This window comes from Myxine glutinosa, chromosome 1 (genome assembly GCF_964187855.1).
Source record: "Myxine glutinosa chromosome 1, kmMyxGlut1.1, whole genome shotgun sequence".
Taxonomy (NCBI): Eukaryota; Metazoa; Chordata; class Myxini; order Myxiniformes; family Myxinidae; genus Myxine; species Myxine glutinosa.
In genome coordinates, this window is record NC_136261.1 from 428,578,072 (window position 1) to 428,594,159 (window position 16,088).

The following is a 16,088-nucleotide window of genomic DNA, read 5'->3' on the forward strand; positions in this document are numbered from 1 at the left end:
CACGGACATTGGGAGATCTGTGGGAGGGAGTGGGCTTGGGGGGAGGTGGGAGAGGTATAAAACACAAGGACACTGCAAGGACTTCCAGGAAAGAAGTTGGTATTTCAAAAATGTGAATCTGGGGTGAAAGTAGTGGGGGTAGAAAAGATCAAGGTTTTGGATGGGGGAAGATAAGAGATGGTGGTGAACAGCTGTTTTAAAGACGTGGAGGGAGGAGTGGGATTGAAGAGCGTGAGGGAGTTTGTTGCAGAGGCGGGAGAAAAGAGGAATGAAGGAGTGAAGTTGAGCAGAGTCTTGATTTTGGCAGTTTAACCATAAGAGGGTTGCAGGCAGATCTTGTGCGACCTGTAGGAATATTACGGGGACAGAGCCCAGAGAGAGCTGGGGGAGCAAGGCCGGAGAGGAGTCGGTAGAAGACAGAAAGATCACCAACCTGTGTGCGGTGAGTAAGTGAAAGGCCCTCGGAGTTGGCTTCATCACGGGAGATTCCAACGATTCTGAAAGCTTTGGTTTCTGCAGCGTGAAGCCAAGCTCGGTGAGAGGCAGGAGAACCGGCCCAGAGGGGAGAACGGTATCCCATTGAGCTGCGGATGAAAGCGTTGTATGTGGTGAGGAGCTCAGGTGTGCCAAGGAAGGACTTTGCACGACGGAGGATGCCCAGTCAGCGACTGGCTTTTGAGGCCAGATTTGAAATGTCGTTTTCCCAGAAAAGATCATGGCAGGGAGTGAGACCCAAAAGCTCGAGTGTCAGAACTTTTTGGAGAGGATTATTCAGAAAGTGGATGGGAGGGTTTTCCAGTCGGTCTTTTCGGAGAGACATCGTAAGAGTGTGAGATTTATCAGGATTGAAAGACATGTTCCATTTGTTTGCCCAGTCTGTGATTTTGTCCAGGTCTGCAGAGAGTGAGGAGGCTGCAGACTGCCGATCTGAGGGATGAGGAATGGAGCGGCAGAGAGTGGAGTCATCAGTAAAGAGATAGAGAGGATTTTTAAGAGAGTTAGAGAGATCATTGATGAAGACCAGAAAAAGCACAGGGCCCAGAACACTGCCTTGGGGAACTCCAGCCTTAACAGGAAGGGGAGATGAGAGAAACCCATTCAGGGCCACACGTTGACTACGACGAGAGAGGAAGTCCGCAAGCCATGCGTGGAGATTTCCATGGATACCATAGGAGGAGAGTTTGGTGAGCAGAGAGGGGTGCCAGACCATATCGATGGCACGTGATATGTTGAGGGAGACAGCTCTAATTTCTTGTTTGGCATTGAGGACCTCCATCCATTTTTGAGACAGCAGAAGCAGCATGTCCAGAGTAGAGTGACCTGGTCTGAAACCAAATTGATGATCAGAGATCAAGCCTTGTGATAAGTGGAACGATTTGATATCCGAAGCAATGATGGATTCCATGACTTTGCTGATAATTGGGAGAAGGCTTATTGGTCTGTAGTTGCAAGGATATATTTTGCACCTTTTTGTGTAAAGCGGTGATGTTGGCTGATTTCCAAGCTGATGTCAGATGACCTTGAGCAAAAGAGTGGGTGAAGAGAACAGAGAGAGGGAGTGAAAGAGAGGCAGAGCAGGATTTTAGGACCCGTGCGCTGATGCTGTCAGGTCCATTTGCAGAATCAGAGTCGAGGGTTGACAGAAACGTTTTCACCTTGTCAGGAGGAAAGGGCACCGAGTTCAGGTGCAGCTGGTGGGTACAGGTGGGTACAGACTGGGATGGGTTTGGGACACAAGATTTAGAGGCAAACACAGAGTTGAGGCATTCAGCTTTTTCACATTCGGAGTCAGCTGTGTGGCTGTTTGAGGTAAGGGAAGGGGATGCAGGGGGAACAAACACCAGATTTGATCAGATTTGATCAGATCAGATCGGATTTGATCAGGATTACTTATGAGGATATGGACAACTCTAAACTCTCCCCTCACTGATAATTGATCATAATGTGCCATTACATATTCACAATAACACAGACAGTGAGTGCTTTTGTGCTTTGAGGACCTCTCTTTATTGTGAAACTCTTCATAAATTCAATTTTCATGAAAAACATAGGCAGCAGTCTTATTCTGTTAAACAATGTTACAACAAGGGTGCTCTCTCCATATCACACATGACAATAAAACATGGACTTTAGCAAATATTGAGGAAAAATTGATGTTCAAACTGCCATGGAAAGATGCCATCTGAGCATAACCAAAAAGGGACAAGAAAAACAACTAAATTAGATGGAAAACAAAATTCCGAAACACTGGTAACAATCAAAATCTTAAATGGAACTTGGCTGGGTACATGGCAAGGGCAGAGACAAGAATTATTACAAACTGGCAAACGAAGGCAGACCCTGAAAGAAGCACGATGAGATCCAAGATCAGATTGAGAGATTACGTTCTGTTACCATTTGAGTTTTTGGCATCAATTTTTCAACAGTTCTCTATTATGAGAATATGGAAAACCAAATTAATAAAGTTTACATTTTTAAACAGATGTTATTTTCTTTAAACTTCGTTTGACGACGCATATGGGGTTGGAATTTTGAGATTCTTGTTGTCTTCTGACACCAGTTTGCAGACATTGTTGTGGACATTCTGGTGACAGCCAGCCATATGGCTTTCATCAAGGGTTCAGGGTGCTGGCTGGTTGTCAGGAGTTACAGATGGTACTCTGAGAAGTTGTGCTCACAAGGTATATGCTCAAAGGGATGTATGCTTTCATGATGGCTTTCTCCTTACTGGTTCACTGAATACCTTAGCTACTGCGGAGGATCGCTTACAAGGGGGGCACGTACAACCCTATATGGGTAAAGCTATGTGAATTTAACAAACCTTTATCAGCAATACTTTTCCCACAGTCAGAGCACCTTTTATGCAAGCACTCCAGCGTGTGTTGCACAATGGAAGTTCAAGCTCCGTTTCGAAATAAAATCCTTGTGACAAATATAATATTTGTAAGGACGCTCTCGTTGGTTATCTCTATAGGTGAGTATTACGAGTGGGAGGAAGTGTTCCCAGAACTCAAAATGTCCACCTCCTTTTTCAGTAAAGGATCATTATTCATGAACCAGTTTGTGAAACGTCATTCTCATAGCTTTGGTCTGAGGGCTCGTTTTAGAATCCTCACTGAACCTCTGACAGCCTCCACCTGTAGCTTATTTGTCATACTAATTCATGGATTGCTTTTTAAGTTTACCTCTGCACGGTATCAAAGCCAAAGTATTTTCCCATTCATGTCTTTGCCAAATTTCCACTCGTTATTTTATTGTGTATGTATTACTGTGTGTTTCTAGTTAGTGTTGGTTTGCAATTCGTGCAAACTTGTGAATATCAATGATTTTATGTTCGGCACGGCCTGTTACTTGAGGCTGCCTTCCCCACAGCGGTGTTTTGTGAATTCAAGTTCTTTCCTTCGCTGTACTGCTTATTTCTTAGATTTTCTCTTCTCCCCCTAACTTCCCCGAACATCTACCCTTTGTCTAACGTTTTAATTAAACACACCCAAAAATTTTCTTCTATCCTTGAGGGCACATGTGCTTGTTGTCTAGCCCCACCCCTTTATCTCCTTTTCTTCCACCTCTTCCTTCCATCTCCAGCTGAAACCCCTCTTTCAAATTCTAGTTTCCGCCATCTAATTTAACCCTTTCTCCTTTCTCTGATCCACGCCCTCACTTCAGGGACTTTTCCCAGATCGTTTTTCACGGTTTTGTTTAAATATTGTTGTGCGATTCCCCTTGGTTGATACCGGGGGAATCACGGATATCCAATAGTGAGCCGAAGGCAATGCCCAAATGCGGATTTTATACATGCGAGGAAAGAAAGGGGAAGAGGAGACTGAGGCTTTTACCTGAGCGATCCCACCAGGCAGTCTTCAACCTGCGGAAAATAACTCACACGAAAACGGATTTAAAATGTAGTGAAAATAACGAAAAGATTTATTAAATAAAATGCTGGTAACAAAAAAACGTAACGGTAAAACTAAATTCCTACAGGATCCTTCACACCATACTGATAACACGGACAAATGGGGAATAAAATAACTGGAAAAAAAATAGGTTGTGTGTCTATCGTGCACTTAGCTCTGATCAGCTCGGGTGTGGGGGGGGGGGGGGGTGCCTCGTCAGGAATCCAAGGCTCCGGGGGTACCGACGGCTGGTGCATGCAATACGCGCACGTTGGCAGGAAACAGGCCTCGCTGCACCCATTCACGTTGCAGCACTCGCATGGGGTCTTGACATGCTGTATGCTGTCCAGCCACGCGTCGTCACCGATGACAAAACTCTCCACGTATCCCGGTGGCGGCTGTACACGGCCGGTCCAAAAACAAATAAGCGAGGGAGAAGAACAAGGGAACTAGAGGAGAGCAAGAACAGCACAAAATCGGAGGGTCAGAGAGCAAGAGTCCAGGGTAAGAGCGGAGGGCAAGAAGACAGAAATGTCCATCCTCGAGTTCCTTTAGCGTCGGGGTCGTGACGCAATCAGTGCTTCTCCACCAATCTTCTTCTTGCTCGCCTCTGACGTCCTCGGTGGCCTTTGCCAATTGGCGCATGGCTTCATCCTCGGCCTTCCTTCCCCCAATCAGCGGGTAGCTTCTTGCCCCGCCATGGCCAATCACAAGTCCCCGGGGCGTGTATTCAGCCTGTCCGAGCTATGTGAGGCGATGTAGATAGTGGTGTCCATCGGCAGTGTTCAGAACTGGCTTCCGGTTGGTTTTATTGTTGTTACTTAGTGCAATTTATGGGCCTTTCTCACTAGTGTTTATGGTGCAGTGCTAAAAGAGCCAAAGGATAGATCACATAAGGGGTGTTGCAAAACATTTTACCTTTTTTTCCCCGGAGAACCAGTTACGGTTGTGCATCAAATGTGCATCAAAGGAAGCATGCCTCGGGGGAAAGAAAGGTAAAATGTTGTGCAACACCCCTTAGGGTAAGATTTACGGGGATAATTTATTCTTACGCCCTAAGCTAGTTAACATGCCCTGCCCCCTCATGACAGGGACGAAAATACACGTTACTCCGACATTTGGCCAAACAGAACTTATTACAGGTGATGGTTCTTACCCGACATCCGGAGCACCGACCTATACGAATCTACCTGACTCAGCATATCACTACCTCCACAAACATAACAACATGTTTAAATGTTACCCTGCAGTGTTTTATTCAGTGGTTTATTACAACATGCTGTTTTTCTTCCTATTTAAAAGGCTTTTTTCAATTTCCTCATCAAAGCATTCCATTTCCCAAAAAAATTCAATCTCTTACAGTTATTCCTTTCTGCATTCTCTAAACTCACCTTCATTCCACTACTCCTCTGTCGTTTTCAAACAGATATCTGACTTGAAAATCACAATAAACCCTGTTTGTTACAAATGTTCGTTTTTAATGAATCATCTATTTTCTAAACTCCCTCCTCAGCCCTCATGTCCAAAACTCCCCCTCACCACTCCCTTTCAATTTCCCCCCCTCCCCCTTCCCCTCCTAAACTCCCCCCCCCCTCAAATCTAAATCTCCCCCCTCACCCATTCCCTTCAAATCACCTCCATCACCTCCCCTTCGAATTCGCCCCCCCTACGATTTTTCTCCATTTCTCTCCCCTCCCGCCTCCTCCCCCTCAAAGCTGCTGCCTCCCCACTTCCTCTCCCTTCCATCACATACCCCCTCCTCCTCCAACCATTGAATTTGCTCTGCCCCCTCAAACAACACCTCACTGTGCCTCTTCCCATCACCATCAAACCATTTGTCCTCCTCATCCTTCCCTTTCTCCTAACCATTCTGCAATCTCTGACACACTATCAACAGCTCTCCCTACCTCCCGCTCTCACCCCTCATCTTACCCTACACCTCCCCTCCCCTTTCCTGTACCCTATGCTCCCCATCCTTCTTCCTTAACGGTATGGACCTCAAACATCTAGGGCCTTCGCTCAAACCTGATTGATCTCTCCATTCAGGTTGCTTCTGACAATCCAGACTTGATCTGCTTAACAGAAACTTTCCTCCTTCAAGATGTCTCTGATTCTTTAATATCTCTTCCTAGTTACTCCCTCCTCCTGTATGATAGACCTGAGCCTAGTCCTGGGGGTGGGGTGGCTATCTTTATCAAAAACTCTCTTCCTCACTCTCCTTGCAGTGCCCTCTCTCCACCCCACCCCCAGGAGTACCTCTGGCTATGGCTTCCTCTCCGCTCCCACCTTTTGTTCATATGTGTTCTGTACCGTCCTCCAAACAGTGATGACTCCATTTACATTTCGCTGTTGGACAACATGGACCGACTTCTATCAACTCATCCAAACTCTCTTCCTCATATGTGGTGATTTCAATTGTCACCATGCCAGCTGGCTGGGTGTGGGTTCCTCTCACATCAGCCAAGGCACCTCAGCAAAGGACTTCTGCGACTCACTGGGACTGACACATTCTGTCAATTTCCTGACTGGTATCTCAGTCAATGGAGTATCTTCTCTTCTCGACTTCATTATGACTAACTTCCCTGCAAATGTCTGCTGCTCTTCTTCTGTTCCAATCGGTTCTTCTGATCATTTCCTTGTTGAAGTTAAAGCCCACGGGTCCTAAAATCTTGTTCTTCAGCTCTTTCACTCCCTCTCTCTGTTCTCTTCACCCTCTCTTTGCTCAAGGTCATCTTCCATCTGCTTGGAAATCTGCCAACATCACCGCTTTGCACAAAAAAGGTGTAAAAACAGATCCCAGCAACTACAGACCAATCAGCCCTCTCCCAATTATCAGCAAAGTCATGGAATCCATCATTGCTTCAGATATGAAATCTTTCCTCTTCTCCAATGGCTTGATCTCTGATCATCAATTTGGTTTCAGACCTGGACACTCTACTCTGGACATGCTGCTTCTGCTTTCTCAACAATGGATGGAGGTCCTCAATGCCAAACAGGAAATTAGAGCAGTCTCCCTTGACATATCACATGCCTTCGATCCGGTCTGGCACCCCGCTCTGCTCACCAAACTCTGCTCTTTTGGTATCCATGGAAATCTCCACGCATGGCTGGCGGACTTCCTCTCTAGTCATAGTCAACATGTGGCCCTGAATGGGTTTCTCTCATCTCCTCTTCCTATTCAGGCTGGAGTTCCACAAGGCAACGTTCTGGGCCCTGTGCTTTTTCTGGTCTTCATCAATGATCTCTCTGACTCTCTTGAAAATCCTCTGTATCTCTTTGCTGATGACTCTACTCTCTGTCGCTCCATTCTCCATCCCTCAGATCGGCAATCTGCAGCCTCCTCACTCTCTGCAGACCTGGACAAAATCACAGACTGGGCAAACAAGTGGAACATGTCTTTCAATCCTGACAAATCTCACACTCTTATGATGTCTCTCCGAAAAGACCGACTGGACAACCCTCCCATCCACTTTCTGAATAATCCTCTCCAAGAAGTTCTGTCACTCAAGCTTTTGGGTCTCACTATCTGCCATGATCTTTCCTGGGAAAACCACATTTCAAATCTGGCCTCCAAAGCCAGTCGCCGACTGGGCATCCTCCGTCGTGTGAAGTCCTTCCTTGGCACACCTGAGCTCCTCACCACATACGAGGGTTTCATCTGCAGCTCAATGGAATACTGCTCTCCCCTCTGGGCTGGTGCTCCTGCCTCACACATAGCTCGTCTTCACGCTGTTGAAACCAAAGCATTCAGAATCATTGGAATCTCCCACAATGAAGCTAACTCGGAGGGCCTTTGACTTACTCACCGCAGGCATGTTGGTGGTGCTTCTGTCTTGCACCGACTCCTCTCCAGCCTTGCTCCCCCTCAGCTCTCTCTGGGCTCTGTCCCCCAAATATTCCTACAGGTCGCACAAGATCAGCCTGCAACCCTCTTCTGGTGAAACTGCGAAAACCAAGACTCTCTGCTCACCTTCACTCCTTCATTCCTCTTTTCTCACGCCTCTGGAACAAACTCCCTCACTCTCTTCAATCCCACCCCTCCCTCCAGGTCTTTAAAACAGCTGTTCACCACCATCTTTTATCTTCCCCCATCCAAAACCTTGATCTTTTCTACCCCCGCTAAATTCACCCCAGATCCACTTTTTCGAAATACCAATTTCTTTTCTGGAAGTCCTTGCAGTGTCCATGTGTTTTTTTTTAACCTCTCCCCCCAACCCTTCCCATGCCTGCCCCCCCCCCCCCCAAGCCCTCTTCATCCCACAGATTTCCCAATGTCACTGCTCTCTGTCTTGTCTCCTGCTCCCTTTATCATGTTTTTGTGTCAGTTTGTCTTTTTGTGATCAATGTTAGTTCTTACACGATCCTCGATCTTGTATACAAAAAAAGAAATAATTACCTACTCAGTTCGGGTTTTCTTGATCATTCGTATTCGCTGTTGCCCCAACTATCACTGGTACAATTTCATGTTTCTTCAATTTCGAAATCCTGTTAACCTCATTTGTCATATCCTGGTATTTAAGATTTCAATTCTCATGTGTGGATCTTCATATGCGTTTTCAATCTGACTTTTCGAGAGAAACCTTTATCACATATCGAGCATTTGTGAGGACGCTCTCCTGTGTGGATCCTCATATGCCTTTTCAAACTGCCTTTGTGAGAGAAACCTTTGTCACAGATCGAGCATTTGTGAGGACGCTCTCCTGTGTGGATCCTCATATGCCTTTTCAAACTGCCTTTGTGAGAGAAACCTTTGTCACAGATCGAGCATTTGTGAGGACGCTCTCCTGTGTGGATCCTCATATGTTTTTTCAAACTGCCTTTGTGAGAGAAACCTTTGTCACAGATCGAGCATTTGTGAGGACGCTCTCCTGTGTGGATCCTCATATGTGATTTCAAATTGCCTTTATAAGAGAAACCTTTATCACATATCGAGCATTTGTGAGGTTGCTCTCCTGTGTGGATCCTCATATGTGATTTCAAATTGCCTTTTTGAGAGAAACCTTTATCACATATCGAGCATTTGTGAGGTTGCTCTCCTGTATGGATCCTCATATGTAATTTAACATTGCCTTTATAAGAGAAACCTTTATCACATATCGAGCATTTGTGAGGTTGCTCTCCTGTGTGGATCCTCATATGTGATTTCAAATTGTCTTTTCGAGAGAAACCTTTATCACATATCGAGCATTTGTGAGGTTGCTCTCCTGTATGGATCCTCATATGTAATTTAAAATTGCCTTTATAAGAGAAACCTTTATCACACATCGAGCATTTGTGAGGTTGCTCTCCCGTGTGGATCCTCATATGTGATTTAAAATTGCCTTTATAAGAGAAACCTTTATCACACATCGAGCATTTGTGAGGTTGCTCTCCCGTGTGGATCCTCATATGTAATTTAAAATTGCCTTTATAAGAGAAACCTTTATCACATATCGAGCATTTGTGAGGTTGCTCTCCCGTGTGGATCCTCATATGTGATTTAAAATTGCCTTTATAAGAGAAACCTTTATCACATATCGAGCATTTGTGAGGTTGCTCTCCTGTGTGGATCCTCATATGTTTTTTCAAATCGCCTTTTTGAGAGAAACCTTTATCACATATCGAGCAATTGTGAGGTTGCTCTCCTGTATGGATCTTCATATGTCTTTTCAAAAGGCTGTTACTAGAGAAACCTTTATCACAGACAGAGCACTTGTGGGGATGTTTTCCAGTGTGGATCCTCATGTGTATTTTGATGTTACTTGTTGAAGCAAAATCCATTCTGCACACATTACACTTGTAACGTATTCGTCTTTCTGCAACCTTTTTGTTTTTGTTTAATTTAAAATTGACCTTGGTGTTGCGAGGCCCAGACATACACTTGTATTTTATCGGAAGTGAGCCTTGATGTTGTGAATCTTTCTTCAAAAAATGCTTCATCTTCACTGTCATGCTGCGACTGGACCTTATTTGTCCCATATTACTTCTGGATTGTTCTACAGAAACAAACAAACAAAAAAATCTTTTTTTAAAATCAAAATCAAAATGCAAAATATTTAACACTTCTCCGAAAATTACATATTTTTTTACATTTTTTACATTTCCACTCACCAGTTGCAAAACAGGCAGCACTTCCGTTTGAAATGTGAATATCATCTGAACCTTCCTTTGCAGAAGCACATTTTGAATTTTTTGTGACAGATGAATCATTCTTGTGTTGTCTGCCTTCCACCTTTAAAGGATAGACATCACCTGTGTACAAATTAGCATCGGTCGTTTGCAGGGAAATGGGATTGATAACCATCTTGAGAGTTCATAGAACATGTTACGTCATGAATGTATTCTTAAATTTAAATATAAACATTGGGGCAATACCCCTGTGTGCTCACCTGGTAGAACAAAGCCATATATACACAAAGAATTAAGTTAAGCACCCCCCCCCCCCGTTTTTTTACAACCTCGCACATTACAAGTTTGTTGTCGTCAAAACAGTGTAATATACCCATGATATTGCTATATTTTCTGGAGAAGTGATATTATGGTCACATAAAAACATAACAATCATGCCGTTTTCAATATTTTATTCTGAATAATTTAAGGTGAAATTTTTTGGGAATTTTAGGCATATTTTCACCTCAATTTAAGTATGGAGCTATAGGTCCATCACGGACAGTGTGGATGACGTTTATGTTTTCTAACGTACAGTCATTGTTCTGAGAAGACCTCTAGCGATCTTTGCGTCAATAACGTGTGTAGGACCCACGTGATCGGATCACTGACTCAACCCTACGTCTCATAGACCCTGTAAGCCGTCGTATGCGTTGCTGTGGCAGGTTGTTCCATTCCCGATGTAATGCACGTTCCAATTCATCCAGATTGGCTATTGGAGGGACCATCTTCGCAATTTGTCGTCCCAACATGTCCCAAACGTGCTCGAGGGGGTTCAGGTCAGGACTGTACGCAGGCCAGGGGATGGTTGTCACAGCACCTTGCTCCAGCAAGGCTCGGACGCGTCTCGCACGGTGAGGCCAGGCATTGTCATCCATGAAGATGGGTCTGCTGGCGAGGGTGTGGTCATCGAAGTGCGGGATTACGGTGGTATTCAGGATTTCCTCGGCATATCGCTCTCCGTTGAGGTTACCTCGCACAGTTATCAGGTCCAATTTACAGTCATGGGAGAAGCATCCCCAGACCATAATCGAGCCACCACCAAAAGGTACCGTTGGTTGAATGTTTTTAGGTGCATACGCGGTGTTTTTGTGGCGCCACACCCGAACACGCCCATCTGTCACGTACAGCAAGAACCGGCTTTCATCCGACCAATGAACTCGCCTCCAAGACCGGATGTTCCATCCACGTCGCGCTAGGCACCATGCCAAACGCTCCCTCTGATGTCGTTTGAGTAGCCTTGGACGCTTGATCACTCGTCTTGACCTTAAACCGGCCGATTTCAGGCGGTTCCTCACGGTACGGTGACATAGCCTTCTGTTGGGCAGCCAGTTGTCCTTCAGGAAATGGCTCGAGGCGAAGGGATATCATCGCACCAGTCTCAAAAGCGCTCTATCTTGGCGGACTGTTGTCACGTGAGGTCTTCCAGACCTTGAGCGGTCCTTCACCGCATCCGTTTCCTGGTGTTTCTGCACCAACCGACTGATCACCGAATGGTGGTAACCAAACGTTCGAGCTACAGCTTTTCTGGACATTCCGGACTCGATCATGCCTATTATCCGCCATCTTTCTCCGTCCGACAACCGTCTACGAGCCACCATTACGAGAAAATGACCATGTAACCCCCACACGAGCTCAGGCGTGACTTGCAATAACCCGTGATGATAGTGCATTTTCAGAAAATCACGACCACGTGGATGATAACACGTGCTGCACGAGCGATGGGCGTCACAGATGAGTGCACTCATCTGCATTTCATCAATGGATAATTGCTAATGTCATACCAATCATTATTTGATCTCACATACCTTAGAATATATGCCAATGTATACATATACACAAATAATATATATTAGGGGGTGCTTAACTTAATTCTTTGTGTAGGGGTGCTTAACTTAATTATTTGTGTATACTACGCTGACTAAAGGTATTTTAAACCGTATCATGGCGTTTTTAACCAATTTCAATGGATGCTAGAAGATACGGCAGCATGTACAATCATATTAACATAATCACAGAATTTGAACAAACAAACAAAAAAAAACTATTTTGGGGGCAACCTATCCCCTTGCCCCCCCCCCACCCCCTCCACCGTTGATTACCATTTGGTAAATGCCGTGAACAAACGTTGGTACATCATGGGTCATGAACAAAATGTTGTGGTTTCATTGGAATTGTATTGTTGCGGATATGAGGACTGTATTTTTTTGATTGTGTGTATTATTATTATTGTTTATTCTGCGCCTCCTGCCTCCAGAGCTGTGTAAAGGTCAAAGGGCGTCCCATAATTAGTCCATAAAGCATCCACACCACAGCCAATCATAGAATACCCCTGTTCGATAGCTTATATCTTATTATGTGTTTTAGGGTAAGGCTGTGTCTCCCATTAATTGAAATACTCCATTGCACCAGTGAAAGAGATAGATTCCCTTCATTCCCACTCCCAAAACTTTCATTTCCCCTTTCGTCTTTGCCAGGCCTCGAGTGCCATTGCCAATTACCTCCCTTCCAATTGCCGCCATTGACCACGAGGCAGGGTCGGAGAATAAAGGCGGGTCCCCACCTCGTCATAGAGGGGAGGAGTGAGTCAGCCCCACGCAACCAACCACGAACAAGGGGTTGGACTTGGAGAGGGTGTGGAGAGAAACATGGAGGAGGTTCGCGAAGGTTGAGGGGCGGGGCCTATATAACCCACGGCAGGGCGTTTCCCAAAGAGATGAGCTTTTACAGAGAGATGAGAGGGAGTCCAAGGAGTTGAGTCCGAGACAAGTCCAGAGTTGAGCTGCAGATCGAGCCACCGAAACTGCACTTACTGCAGCTCGAGCCACCGCAACTGCATTTACTGCAGCTGGAGCCACCGAAACTGCAGCCACAGCAGCGTGAGGCCTGGACGGCAGTTTGGAGCAGGGCCGCGAAGGAGCGGCGGCTGCCCACGAGTCGATCGGCTGCAGGACCAGTTGGACCTCCCTATCCCGCCAGCCATCCATCTCCCGCCAGTCCTATCATCATTCCCCGCGTGAGTCTGTCCTTGTTTGTTCTGTCCCTGGGTTAATTAAGACTGTAGGTAAGCTAGCGTTGCACTGGGTATCTCATCTCGTCTGTAAATAAACGTGACTGCTTTCTTCTTGATTATATGTGTAAACAATAAACCCAGTTACTCTTCTTCTTCTTCTTCCTCTTGCATTCGGTTGCTTTAGAGTTTTCCCGATTGAATAGTGGTGGCGCGATCCGGCCAAAGTTTGGGGCAAATCGGGTATTAGTCGGGGAATAACTGTTCGGTCGCGGTAATACCACCGCTCGGTCAAAATAACATCTTAACCGCGTCCGTAACAATTGGTGTCTGGGAGTGAGATACGGACCCGAAGTGCGCTTAATGCGCTCAAAATTACAAGCTGCTGGAAATTTGTGTTGAAAAGCAAAAACCCAAATTTTGAAATCGCGCCATGGCTGGTCAAGGCGATCGGATGCCGGTGGGTGAGCTAGAGATAGACGGGGTGGAATCGACCCAGGACCTAGGGGAAATGTATGTGGATGAAAGAGAGGAGGAGAACATTGGCAATGTGGTTGAGGGGGTATCAGACGCGCAAAATGGCGCTCTCGTGCACGAGGTTTCAGGCACGCAAAATGGCGCCTTTGCGCACGCGGTTACAGCGGCAACAAACCTAGCCACGCCCGCGACCGTAGCAGCGCCGCCGGTGAATTGGGACCTCTTTATGATACAAATAAAGGCGCTCATGGTCCAGACAAGTGAAGACCTGAGGAATGAATTGGGGAACCGGATGGATGCTCAGAGTGAGCAATTGGGGGTAATGGGGGGGCAAAATGGGGGGCAAAATGGGAGAAATGGGGGAACGGCTAGAAGCTAAATTTGAGGGGTTAGACAACGGGATAAAACAGGTAAAGAATGGGTTAACGGGGGTGGAAAATAGAATGGCTGCCCAGGAGAATCAGTTAGAGGGGGTGAAAAATGGGTTAATGGGGTTAGAAAATAGGATGGAAGACAAATTGCGGGAAATAGGGGAGCAATCCGCCCGGGAAATCGAACAGATGGGGAACCAGATGGAGGAGATGAAAGAGGAGATACGACGAGGTGTAAGTGAGGAGGTCTCGGGGGTACGCGAGGAGGTAAAGCGAGGCGAAAAGCATATAGAGAAAGAGGTGAGGAATAATACGGCGAGGTTACAAGGGTGAATAGAGGGTCTGACGAAGGGAGTAGAACAGCTGACAGTGGGACAAAAGGAACTAGTGGACCAAGTGGAAAAGAACACGGCAATAATCGGGGGGTTAAAAGCGACACAAAAATACATTAAAAACGAATTAATAGCGACACAGAGGGAATGTCAGATGGTACATGAGGGGTTGACGAAGAAGTTGGAGGAGGTGACAGAAATAATGGAGACGAAGGACCGAGAGGTGAGGACGCACATAGAAACGGTTAAAGTGGCGTTAGAGGAAGAGATAGAGGGGGCGCACAGGGAGATGAAGGAAGTAAAGGAAAAATTAGAGGAAGTGGAAGAAGAGGTGAGTGAAATTAAGAAGGGACGGACAGAAACTAAAAGAGAAATCCAGGAGGAGGTGATGGAATATGTGCAAGGTCGATGCTCAACTCATAATGATGTGCTCGCTAACAAAATAAAGAGTTTGCAGGTGGCGAAGGAGGTGAGGAGACGAGGTGCCAAGGTGAGTGGCGATATAATCGGAAATGTACATGATGTGAGGGGAGCTTCAGTCGGCTTGGGGGTTGTTGTGGACCAGAGTGTTCGTGAGAGGCCGTTGGTGAAGTGTGCGACAGGTCTGGTGTGCGAAGGAAGAGGTGTGCGAGAATGTCCGACCATGGGGTGTGTGAGGAAAAGTGCGCGCCGAGGAGTGAGTGTGCTGTCGAGAGTGAGTCGGTCGTAGCGCGTGTGCGAGGGAGCACATGGAAGCGCATAGTGAGGAGTGTTACAGAGGATGTAACGGGAGAGTGTGCCGTCAAGAGTGAGATGGTCGAAGCGCGTGTGCGAGGGGGTACATGGAAGCGCGGTGTGGTGAATGTTACAGAGGATGTAACGAGAGAGTGTACACCTGTGGTGAGTGTTACGGAGGAAGTAACGAGAGAGTGTGCGCAAGAGTGTGCGCGAGAAAGGTGTGTAACGGACAGGTGCATGGGGAAAGAGTGCGCTGTCAAGAGTGAGGGAGAATGCACGCTTGTGGTGAGTGTTACAGAGGATGTAACGGGAGAGTGTCCGCAAGAGTGTGCGAGAAAGGTGTGTAATGGACAGGTGCATGAGGAAAGAGTGCGCTGTCGAGAGTAAGGGTGAGTGCGTTGTCAAGCGTGGTGGTGAAAGTAGTGAGAGTGACACGGCGCGTGAGTTGGTTGTGACAGGTTAGCGAGGATGTACACCTGGAATGAAAGGATGCACACCTGGAATGGTAGAGCGTGGGTGGGAATGCACGCGGGAATTGGTCGTGAGGCACGTGGTTGGGTGTGCGAGTGAGAGCACACCTGTGATTGTCACAGAGGAGGTGACCAAGGAGGGGGCGCGAAGAGGTGTGTTGGTGAGGTGTGCGAGCGACGAGTGCGTGCAAAGGTGTTCGGTGGTCAGGTGTGTGACCAAGTCTGTGAGCGGAATGAGTGTACCGAGGTGTGTAAGAGAAGGTACGACGAGGAGCATGGGAACAGCTAGATGTATGAGCAAGAAAGGGGTAGCGTATGCGTGTAAGCATGCAGGTGAGGCATCGAACGTAACCGGGTTAGCGGTTAGAACGACATTTAGCCGAATCGGGCCCTCGGTGCATGCCGGGCTTCGCGTGCCGCGAGGACCAGCGGGGATCCGAACCGCAGCGGGTCCGAAAGGACCGCCGTACGCGATCCACGCTGGGCATCGCTTTGAACGGCCGCGTCCGTGCTCCACTAGGCGGAGCGGGCAGCCCGATAGGAAGGGTCGTCATGGCGACCACTTTTTATTGAGACGTTCCGGCAGGTCGAGATCGGGCAATTGGATGGCTCGGTGCCGAGATGGTGCGTGGGATCTCGGCCCGGGTAAGCCTCCTTCCCTGCACCGAATG

At 46.9% G+C, this 16,088-nt stretch overlaps 2 protein-coding genes across 2 annotated transcripts in view; one reads left to right on the forward strand and one right to left on the reverse strand.

Annotated features, from left to right (window-relative positions):
- The window catches only part of LOC144889639 (uncharacterized), a 358,361-nt gene that overhangs the window by 264,894 nt on the left and 77,379 nt on the right, over window positions 1–16,088 (forward strand). The gene's annotated exons all lie outside the window — the stretch shown is intronic.
- On the reverse strand, window positions 8,177–10,176 carry LOC144889909 (uncharacterized). The gene is made up of 3 exons (XM_078771125.1): window positions 9,984–10,176; window positions 8,894–9,868; window positions 8,177–8,473 (listed from the first exon to the last, which is right to left on the reverse strand). The coding sequence occupies exons 1-3, from the start codon at window positions 10,174–10,176 to the stop codon at window positions 8,424–8,426; spliced, it is 1,218 nt and encodes a 405-aa protein (XP_078627251.1). The 3' UTR covers window positions 8,177–8,423.

Excerpts from the sequence above, each read along its gene's own strand:
- LOC144889909 (XM_078771125.1), bottom strand. The coding sequence starts at position 10,176 with ATGGTTATCAATCCCATTTCCCTGCAAACGACCGATGCTAATTTGTAC. Across the intron at positions 9,869-9,983 it reads TGCTGCCTGTTTTGCAACTG|AACAATCCAGAAGTAATATG; the intron begins GTGAGTGGAAAT and ends TTGTTTCTGTAG. Across the intron at positions 8,474-8,893 it reads ATGCTCGATATGTGATAAAG|GTTTCTCTCGAAAAGTCAGA; the intron begins GTTTCTCTCAAA and ends TATGTGATAAAG.